Raw genomic sequence first — 12,057 nt, forward strand, 5'->3', positions numbered from 1 at the left:
TCTATATAAAAAACGAGAAACGAGAAACACGTATAAATCACATAAACAAATGACAACTACTGTACATCAAATTCCCGACTAAGGACAGGTGCAAACATTTGCAGCGGGATTAAACGTTTTAATGGTACCAAACCTTCTCCCTTTTTTCTGAAACAATAGTACAACATCACAACATAGAAAAGCACACGATAAAATATCGATCAAAAACGTAAGTTAACATAGGTTTGTATTAGATACAAATTTTGTTGTGCGGAGTTCATGTCGGTAAAACAAATCTATTTACGCTATATTCAACTACTCACGATGATTTGATTTGTTCTGTATGCACATCGAGTTTATTTGTCTACGAGTTCATACAATTTGTACCTTGGCTATATTGTTCCAAAAGTACAAGAATAAAATTCGATACAGCCGCTTAAATATGTCTTAAAGGTAACCAACTTATCATGATTTACTTAAGTGAGATGTCTTTAAGTAGGTTTTTACATGCTTTGAAGATTACTTAAATATCATAAAAACATTTAAGGGGGTTCGCGGGTCTAAATCATTTATATAGGATTTCTCTATATTTTTCTATAAATGAACTTTATCTTATAGTTAATAGACAAATCAAATGAAAAAATGGGGTCACCGTTCATTTGTGCTCACAATCTGCCCTCGAAAGAGGCATACATCTTTGTAAAAGTGTTTTTTTTTCCTGTTAAACTTATAGGAGAAATAACGGTAATATCGAAATAAAAAAAGAAATTTATTACAAAAATCGCTCAAATTTTACAATAATTAAGTTTAAGTACAGCATATATCGAAATTATATTAACAAATATAGGTCACCGATGAGTTAAAAGAAATATTTCAATTTTAAAGCCAAAAAATGGCACGTTTCCACCAAAGGGAGATAATTTGGAACTTTTTCAATGATGTTTACATTTTAAAAGTCATCTGGGGCCAACACGAATTAATTGTTTTGAATGTTTTTTGTACCATATGATAAAGTAACAACTACAAAAGGTAATAAATAAAATTTGTAATGAAAAACAAATGTTTATTTTTTTTCTGAAATTTTTATACCCTCGAGCCTCCTTAAGGTATCATATTTTCTGCATAACATCTGAAATATAAAGTAATGTAAAGTAATACCAACCTTTAGAGATTAAAACGTCAAGTGAATATGCTAAAAAAATAATCATTAAAACTGGAATAAAATTGAAACTGAAACATGAAAACAGGGCGAGGCAAAATAGAAAAAAAAGTCAAATTATAAAGCATAAACGTTGGTTCTGAACGTGCTCGGTGTCGATGTCTGAAAAACCGCGGTCAAATGAATGAATGAATGAAGGAAGGAAGGAAGGAAGGAAGGAAGGAACGAACGAACGAACGAACGAACGAACGAACGAACGAACGAACGAACGAACGAACGAAAGAACGAACGAACGAACAAACGAACGAACGAACGAACGAACGAAGGAATGAATGAAGGTATCAATAAGTGAATGAATGAATGAAGGAATGAATGAAGAAATGAAGGAATGAAGGAATAAATGAAGGAATGAAGGAATGAATGAATGAATGAAGGAAGGAAAGAATGAATGAATGAATGAATGAATGAATGAATGAATGAATGAATGAATGAATGAATGAATGAATGAATGAAGGAATGAATGAATGAAGGAATGAAGGAATGAAGGAATGAATGAATGAAGGAATGAAGGAATGAATGAAGGAATGAATGAAGGAATGAAGGAATGAAGGAAGGAAGGAATGAAGGAATAAATGAATGAATGAATGAATGAATGAATGAATGAATGAATGAAAGAATGAATGAATGAAGGAAGGAAGGAAGGAAGGAAGGAAGGAAGGAAGGAAGGAAGGAAGGAAGGAAGGAAGGAAGGAAGGAAGGAAGGAAGGAAGGAAGGAAGGAAGGAAGGAAGGAAGGAATGAAGGAAGGAATGAAGGAATGAATGAATGAATGAATGAATGAATGAATGAATGAATGAATGAATGAATGAACTACAAATAAATAGATAAAAGATTCATTCAGTAAATAAATGAGTGAATATAAAATGTAACATGTTCATTTTTTTTTCACATAGTATAGTAGTTAAGGAATAGTGATAATACAAAACATTGAAGCTATGTTTTATCTGGTCCCGTATCTGAGAAACAGGCTGTTACGTTATTCTATTGATAAGATACGAACATATGCACAATTTGCACCTAGAAACCAAGCAATGCAACAGGTGTCTTGCTCCCTTGATGCTTAGTATCATTGGTATGAATGCCATTTAATGATCATTTCATCAAGGATTAATGTTATCATTTTAAAAATGAATGTTTCGATTTTGAAAACGAAACGGAATCAGAGAATTTCTATTTTGGATTTATCTAAAACCGACTGACGTCCATGAAATTATACCACATCCTTTTTTTTTATATATATATTTACAATTCGGTACAAGTAAAGCATGACGTAAAATTAAGTTTAATAATTCGTAAAAGGCAGATTATTATTTCTTTTAATTATATTGGATCATTTTATTTGCAATGCAAGTATTTGATGTAAGAGAGGCATAATAATGACCTTTGTACTGGCAAAAAAAGTCTATGAATTATTATCGGATCCTTTAAAGTCATTGAAGGACATATGACATGTGGTATGTGTGTATTTTCCTCTTTGTGATAAACAGCTTTTAAATAAGATGCATGTTTATGCTACATAGTATACTTACGTAACGGGGGCATAGTATGAATAGGTATGAATGCACTGTACGGACCAGGTCCAACATCATTGACGACTTGTACAATAAACGTGTATGTACTATTTGGCTTCAAGCCAGTTATAGTATATTGACGATTAGCTTCACCAAGGATGTTTGCACTGTTCGTGCCTGTAAGCCCAGGACCTCGATAATAAATCCTACAAATAAATTAAACCGTAATTCGATCAACACTTACATGGTTGAGATGTCACTAAACATGTTAAACCCCGTCGCATTTTAGCACCTGTCCGAAGTCAGGAGCCTCTGGCCTTGTTTGTCGTGTATGATGGTTTTTTTTTTTTTTATTTTAGTTCATTTATATTTTTGGAGTTTAGTATGACTTAACTACTACACATTTTTGTTTACGGGCCAAATGAAGCCCGCCTCCTGGTGCCAGATTTTATCGCTGTCTTTAAAACCCATTGATGGAATTCGACTGTTTTCTGCTCATTGGTCGGGTTGATGTCCCTTTGACACATTTCAAATTTCAATTCTCAATTTTATTGTGTATTAGTAGTAATGAGTTATAGGTAAAACCTACAGCATGGAAAAAGTATTAATTCTGATTGGTTAACCATTTCTACCGGAGATTGATACTTCTGCTTATGGTACTGTGGTTTGTTGACAAATATGTATAGAATCTTTTGTGGGAGGTTCTATGGATGCCTTTCGAGTGAAATAAGTTTTTTAGAAGTTAACTTATGATATAATTATAACACCATACTATTACCCAAACAAATAACTGTTGTCATTTTTAGTAGATGTTAGGATGTTAGAACATTTAAGACAAATAATTATTTAGCATAACCATTGTGCTGGACAACCAAAAACATAGTATAAATCTCCCAAAAGAAATATTACTTACAAATGAAAAGATTCATATTTTTTAGTGCATTTCACAATATCGAAACATAGAAAAAATAAACTACATACTTGTATCCCTTGATGTCTCCATTCTTGGTAAAAACGTTTAATGCATCCCAGCAAATTGTTAATGATGTTTCTTCTTGTACAGATGCATGAATATTACTAGGCGCAGAACTCGGACCTGTATTAAAACAATAGGCATGAAAAATCTTAGATACATTTCATTGTAATTTGATATTGTAACCTAGAAAGAGAATGATTTCGTCTTCTTTGGAAATAAACAGTAGAAAATCGAAGTATTGAAACTCATACGATTGTAAGTTTCAAACTCTGAACCTCCAAAAACTGATCGGAAAAACTCATCATGCATACAAGAATTAAAATTGTGTATAAACCTATAGCGTGAATTGCACGCATCTCGGAAAAAATGAACCGACGTATTTACAATTATGAATTTTATTTTTTAAATTCGATTTCTCATTGAACAGGGATTGGCACGAATTTTAATTATTTTTAATATTGTCTAAATGCATGATTTTTCTTCTTCTCTTATAAGAGCAACCAAGGGCTAAAATTAGAAAGAAGTGATGTTCATTGGCGATATAGACAGAACTATTCACGAAAATACCCCTAAATAAAAATTTCGTATGTCAGATGCCTTTTCTGGATTTACAAGAACTTACCTTCATCAGGAAAACTCATACTCAAATATTTAAAAGTCAAAGACGCAATGTATTCAGTCATAACTATTTTTGCTGAAGACAAATTTAATTATATGTAACAATGTGAGGTCATTGAAGAGATTTTCTGTATAGAAATAGATAAGACAAAGCTTTTTATTTTGAATGAACTTGTTTTAAGGTTGATATGTTCTATAATGTATATAAATGTATAATATGAATTTCATAATTCAGAAAAGTGTTAGCAACTGCCGAACGCTAGTTAGTGTACCCACAGTTGTAACTGTAAAATCAGAAATTATTGCGAGGTTTTTAAAAATGCAAAAAATATGACTTGGTGAGTGTTGCAATAATAAGGACACGCATTGTGTAGCTGAAATAAAGACCTGCATGCATTTTTTTCAAAAAACGCAATAAAAAAAAACTAGCATGCATATTAATTCATAAAAATCGGAATTTATAAAATGTGAATTTTATAAATGAAGAAAACAAAAACATTAGAAAGTTGCATGTGCATGTAGTCTCATATATCTTTATTTAAAACGGCTGTATTTGTCAGATGCTTGTGAGGTATTCAAAATTCGAAGACTAACAGAAGGAAAATCCGTTCCAAATCAATAAGTTCCATATTGCGTAACCATAATGATTGTAGATCTTGTTGTTTAACAAATGGTTAAGATATATATTTTATAATGCTTCAGTTAATAACGACAGAACAATAAAAGATAAGATAAGAAATACATGAAAACTAATCATTAAAATAAAGTAAATTATTCAAGTCTGTGGTATCTGTAAACCAAAACCACAAGGCTATGTTCGCCGTTTTTTTTTTTTTTTATTTGTGAGTTACCGTCTTAAAATTTGTATATTGTCTTATTTTGCTTTCTATAAACGTTAAAGTAAATGAATAAACTGCAATAATGATTTGTAAAAATATAAATTGTAGAGTAAAGTAGACATACATTACTTACGAGCGTGTGGATGTGTATAATTAATAGATGTCGGGTTTGATACTATCCCGTTTGCCGTAACAGCCTTGACAAATATATTATAAGAAAATCCTGCTACAATAGGGAATATGTCCACATTGTTAATTGGTGCTCCTGAAACATCTTTATATTTGTAATTCTTAACTGGAGATAAGCTGTTGAAATAAACTCTATATCCAGTTATAGCATAACCACAGCTTATTTTTGTTGTATCCCATGCAACATGTATAGACCTAGCGGACTGTGTTGTTACTTTAATACCTGAAGGGTCAGAACCACAAAAAGCTGAAATAGACAGAAATTAGACATGATTATTATCTAGTAATTATTTGTATCGTTTAGTTGCTGTGCCAGTGACTTTTACTATATCTTTTACAATTATTAACACCAACTATTCTTCCAGACTCCTTGAAATATATACATATAAAGGGGAAATTATATAATTTACGCCACTTCCTCAAATTAAACCTCTGTATTTCTGTGAAACTTATTTAATCGTTACTGTTATCCTGCAATTTCTATGAACCCATATGTTTTACTTTCTAATAGCAAAACGAGGAGTATGCCACAAGAACATGCCACATGTAGCTAAGAATGCAGGAATAATTTTTAATTTTTAATAATTTTACTACAGAATTAAAAACAATGATAATAATATTGTAAAAAACAAAATGACGCTCTTCAACTTTGTACTTGTTTGGTTTCATAACTTTTTTGATCTGAGCGTAACTGATGAGTCTTATGTAGTCGAAACGCGCGTCTGGCGTATTAAGGTGGTACCCAACACCTGCACTAAAATTAATTTGGCTCGTTTAATTTTCATAAAATTTTGACAAATTATTTAATTTGACCCTTCAACAAAAATATAAAAATTTCTAAAATTTTGAACCAACCATTTCATCAGAAAAATTACACTGATTATATAGCAGTTTGACAAACACCAATTGTGATCACTAAAACGCTTAATATTCCCTTTACAACACAACGTAATTAAAACGTTTAGCTGACTTTACAGAGTTATCTCCCCGTAGTGTTAGGTACCACCTTAAATTATAATCCTGGTACCTTTGATAACTAATTGCATATTCTACTAGACGTATCAATGTTATTGAACAGATATGTCATGTTATGGAGGGTTATTTGCGAAAAATACCAGTCAAGGGACTGTGAAATTCTGCAAATACCCCGCCCTAACATGATATATCTGTTTAATTACATCGAATAGATTTGGATTGAAACTCTCTGTACAGGTGCAGATAAATACTTGTTAGTTGTAATTCATAAACACGTTTATGTATAATTTGAGGATAAGTGGATATTATCATAAAACCGCGGGAATTATACATGTACAAATACGCTTTCTTTATGTAACGTCATATTCGAAACCTTTTGGCGGGAAGATGATCGTGAGGGTAAAAAAGGAATATCCAAATGGTAAATACCATGGTACTTTACAGTTGGAAAGCAAGTCCTTGGAAACGTCCGTTGTCGTCAAGCTTTATCAGCAACAATAGCAGGGGGAATTAATTAGGTGGCGCTACAGTCGTCCGTAACGTCAAAAAGTCCGCCAAATCAATCGACTAAGGTAGCAATAAACAATTAGGAAAAAATACTAAAATTTGCCCTCATGAATTTTACCCTCCCCTTTTCTTTGCTTTCTTGCAATATCAAGCTTACTGTTTGTGTCATATATGGGCATATGTATGTAATCAGAATCTTTCATAGATTTTATATCCAGTATATAAAATGGTAAAATATAATTTTTTTTTGGTGTATCCATGGCAACAATCTGCATTTATTTGTTATAAAATATTGCAAAAAGGGGGGGAAAGATGTCACATATTTCCCCAAAATTTGGCTAAAAGTAGAATTTCAATCCCTTGAAGTAATACCTTTTCTGAAACTGTGTACATATATCATTCAGCAAATCCAATGAAAATCATATGTCTTTCATCTCATTTTTTTGTAAAATTGCGTCAAAAACTTCATGTAGAAAAAGGGTGTTTGTAAACAGTACATTAATTTCTGGACCGATGTCCGGTCTAGCTATAAAAACACGGATTGTCAAACAGAAAACAGCCCATAAAACAGGTAAAAAATAGTCTTGATGCACTTATAAACCATCTTTGAAGGCTAAATTAGCACTCATCTGTCTAAAAATGAATTTTATTACACAATAACTTTCCTATTTGAAAAATCCACAGGGGCCAAAATGCGAAACTAAACTCCTAACTGTGTATTGCTACCTAAAAGATTGACGTTTAAAGTATTTTTTGCAACTTGCCATGCTTTTATTACAATTAAATTTTAAAATTTTTAGGTTTTGTGACCAATATAATTTCTTTACGACATACAAACATCCTTTAAAGTCATTGAAGGACATATGACATGTGGTATGTGTGTATTTTCCTCTTTGTGATAAACAGCTTTTAAATAAGATGCATGTTTATGCTACATAGTATACTTACGTAACGGGGGCATAGTATGAATAGGTATGAATGCACTGTACGGACCAGGTCCAACATCATTGACGCCTTGTACAATAAACGTGTATGTACTATTTGGCTTCAAGCCAGTTATAGTATATTGACGATTAGCTTCACCAAGGATGTTTGCACTGTTCGTGCCTGTAAGCCCAGGACCTCGATAATAAATCCTACAAATAAATTAAACCGTAATTCGATCAACACTTACATGGTTGAGATGGTTGAGATGTCACTAAACATGTTAAACCCCGTCGCATTTTAGCACCTGTCCGAAGTCAGGAGCCTCTGGCCTTGTTTGTCGTGTATGATGTTTTTTTTTTATTTTAGTTCATTTATATTTTTGGAGTTTAGTATGAACTACTACACATTTTTGTTTACGGGCCAAATGAAGCCCGCCTCCGGGTGCCAGATTTTATCGCTGTCTTTAAAACCCATTGATGGAATTCGACTGTTTTCTGCTCATTGGTCGGGTTGATGTCCCTTTGACACATTTCAAATTTCAATTCTCAATTTTATTGTGTATTAGTAGTAATGCGTTATAGGTAAAACCTGCAGCATGGAAAAAGTATTAATTCTGATTGGTTAACCATTTCTACCGGAGATTGATACTTCTGCTTATGTTACTGTGGTTTGTTGACACATATGTATAGAATCTTTTGTGGGAGGTTCTATGGATGCCTTTCGAGTGAAATAAGTTTTTTAGAAGTTATTACTTATGATATAATTATAACACCATACTATTACCCAAACAAATAACTGTTGTCAATTTTAGTAGATGTTAGGATGTTAGAACATTTAAGACAAATAATTATTTAGCATAACCATTGTGCTGGACAACCAAAAACATAGTATAAATCTTCCAAAAGAAATATTACTTACAAATGAAAAGATTCATATTTTTTAGTGCATTTCACAATATCGAAACATAGAAAAAATAAACTACATACTTGTATCCCTTGATGTCTCCATTTTTGGTTAAAACGTTTAATGCATCCCAGCAAATTGTTAATGATGTTTCTTCTTGTACAGATGCATGAATATTACTAGGCGCAGAACTCGGACCTGTATTAAAACAATAGGCATGAAAAATCGTAGATACATTTCATTGTAATTTGATATTGTAACCTAGAAAGAGAATGATTTTCTTTACGATTGTAAGTTTCAAACTCTGAACCTTCAAAAACTGATCGGAAAAACTCATCATGCATACAAGAATTAAAATTGTGTATAGCGTGAATTGCACGCATCTCGGAAAAAATGAACCGACGTATTTACAATTATGAATTTTATTTTTTAAATTCGATTTCTCATTGAACAGGGATTGGCACGAATTTTAATTATTTTTAATATTGTCTAAATGCATGATTTTTCTTCTTCTCTTATAAGAGCAACCAAGGACTAAAATTAGAAAGAAGTGATGTTCATTGGCGATATAGACAGAACTATTCACGAAAATGCCCCTAAATAAAAATTTCGTATGTCAGATGCCTTTTCTGGATTTACAAGAACTTACCTTCATCAGGAAAACTCATACTCAAATATTTAAAAGTCAAAGACGCAATGTATTCAGTAATAACTATTTTTGCTGAAGACAAATTTAATTATATGTAAAAATGTGAGGTCATTGAAGAGATTTTCTGTATACAAATAGACAAGAAAAAGCTTTTTATTTTGAATGAACTTGTTTTAAGGTTGATATGTTCTATAATGTATATAAATGTATAATATGAATTTCATAATTCAGAAAAGTGTTAGCAACTGCCGAACGCTAGTTAGTGTACCCACAGTTGTAACTGTAAAATCAGAAATTATTGCGAGGTTTTTATAAATGCAAAAAATATGAATTGGTGAGTGTTGCAATAATAAGAACACGCATTGTGTAGCTTAAATATAGACCTGCATGCACTGTTTTCAAAAACGCAATAAAACAAACCTAGCATGTATATTAATTCAGGAAAATCGGAATTTATAAAATGTGAATTCTATAAATGAAGAAAACAAAAACATTAGAAAGTTGCATGTCAATGTAGTCTCATATATCTTTATTTAAAACGGCTGTATTTGTCAGATGCTTGTGAGTATTCAAAATTCGAAGACTAACAGAAGGAAAACCCGTTCCAAATCAATAAGTTCCATATTGCGTAACCATAATGATTGTAGATCTTGTTGTTTAACAAATGGTTAAGATATATATTTTATAATGCTTCAGTTAATAACGATAGAATAATAAAAGATAAGATAAGAAATACATGAAAACTAATCATTAAAATAAAGTAAATTATTCAAGTCTGTGGTATCTGTAAACCAAAAACACAAGGCTATGTTCACCGTTTTTTTATTTGTGAGTTACCGTCTTAAAATTTGTATATTGTCTTATTTTGCTTTCTTAAAACGTTAAAGTAAATGAATAAACTGCAATAATGATTGGTAAAAATATAAATTGTAGAGTAAAGTAGACATACATTACTTACGAGCGTGTGGGTGTGTATAATTAATAGATGTCGGGTTTGATACTATCCCGTTTGCCGTAACAGCCTTGACAAATATATTATAAGAAAATCCTGCTACAATAGGGAATATGTCCACATTGTTAGTTGGTGCTCCTGAAACATCTTTATATTTGTAATTCTTGACTGGAGATAAGCTGTTGAAATAAACTCTATATCCAGTTATAGTATAACCACAGCTTATTTTTGTTGTATCCCATGCAACATGTATAGACCTAGCGGACTGTGTTGTTACTTTAATACCTGAAGGGTCAGAACCACAAAAAGCTGAAATAGACAGAAATTAGACATGATTATTATCTTGTAATTATTTGTATCGTTTAGTTACTGTGTCATTGACTTTTACTCTACCTTTCCTTTTACAATTATTAACACCAACTTTTCTTTCAAACTCCTTGACGTATATACACATAAAGGGGAAACTATATAATTTACGTCACTTCCTCAAATTAAACCTCTGTATTTCTGTGAAACTTATTTAATCGTTACTGTTATCCTGCAATTTCTATGAACCCATATGTTTTACTTTTTAATAGCAAAACGAGGAGTATGCCACAAGTACATGCCACATGTAGCTGAGAATGCAGGAATAATTTTTAATCTTTAATAATTTTACTACAGAATTAAAAACAATGATAATAATATTGTAAAAAACAAAATGACGCTCTTCAACTTTGTACTTGTTTGGTTTTATAACTTTTTTGATCTGAGCGTAACTGATGAGTCTTATGTAGTCGAAACGCGCGTCTGGCGTATTAAATTATAATCCTGGTACCTTTGATAACTAATTGCATATTCTACTAGACGTATCAATGTTATTGAACAGATATATCATGTTATGGAGGGTTATTTGTGAAAAATACCAGTCAAGGGACTGTGAAATTCCCGAGCCACCAGGCGAGGGAAATTCTGTTTCAAGACTGGTATTTTTCGCAAATACCCCGCCATAACATGATATATCTGTTTAATTATATCGAATAGATTTGAAATTCTCTGTACAGGTGCAGATAAATACTTGTTTGTTGTAATTCATAAACACGTTTATGCATAATTTGAGGATAAGTGGATATTAGCATAGAACCGCGGGAATTATACATGTACTAATACGCTTTCTGTATGTAACGTCATATTCGAAATCTTTTGGCGGGAAGATGGTCGCGAGGGTAAAAAAGGAATATCTAAATGGTAAATACCATGGTACGTTAGGCATATTCACCGGGAGTGGTGAAAAACAGGCAAATTCGTTTGAAATGAGGAAAAAATGTTTAAATATGTGAAAAATACACTAGCTACCAACCAATAAAAATCTGCCATTCTTCTATAAGGTGTAATCAATTTTAAAATAATCTTCTTACATGTACTTACATGTTGCATCTCTAATCATATATAGAAACAAAACAAGTTTTAAAAAATCCATGTTCTCCTTGATAATATTACTTGTATAATAGTACCTGTCGACACGGCATATCTATGTTTATTCTTAACTACTTATCTTGAAGGTCGGGAGTGTAGGGGTAGTGCATCGAACATTTATATATCTTTGAGGTCATACAATCAATATAGTTTTTTACGTCAATTGGTCTCACGTTAGAGTTGTTTCATTGACATAACACATCTTATCGTTTTTATAATATTGTTTCATCTTTTCATAAAATACATAGAAAGTTTAATTATATTCCATACATCTGTCTTTGAAAGGATTCTAGCAATGCTATCATGATTGACTATAGCATAAAGGTGAACGGTACCTAAGGGATACTAAATATTCAAAC

At 31.7% G+C, this 12,057-nt stretch overlaps 1 protein-coding gene across 1 annotated transcript; it reads right to left on the minus strand.

The window, feature by feature from the left end:
• Nucleotides 1-1,078: 1,078 nt before the first annotated feature.
• On the minus strand, nucleotides 1,079-11,776 carry LOC139518437 (neogenin-like). The gene is made up of 8 exons (XM_071309977.1): nucleotides 11,651-11,776; nucleotides 10,250-10,552; nucleotides 8,726-8,840; nucleotides 7,761-7,948; nucleotides 5,275-5,577; nucleotides 3,690-3,804; nucleotides 2,727-2,914; nucleotides 1,079-1,108 (listed from the first exon to the last, which is right to left on the minus strand). Exons 1-8 carry the CDS (start codon nucleotides 11,700-11,702, stop codon nucleotides 1,089-1,091), a joined length of 1,284 nt encoding a protein of 427 aa, XP_071166078.1. The 5' UTR covers nucleotides 11,703-11,776; the 3' UTR covers nucleotides 1,079-1,088.
• Between the last annotated feature and the right edge of the window lie 281 nt (nucleotides 11,777-12,057).

The sequence above is a fragment of the Mytilus edulis genome, chromosome 4, assembly GCF_963676685.1.
Source record: "Mytilus edulis chromosome 4, xbMytEdul2.2, whole genome shotgun sequence".
In the NCBI taxonomy this organism is placed as follows: domain Eukaryota; kingdom Metazoa; phylum Mollusca; class Bivalvia; order Mytilida; family Mytilidae; genus Mytilus; species Mytilus edulis.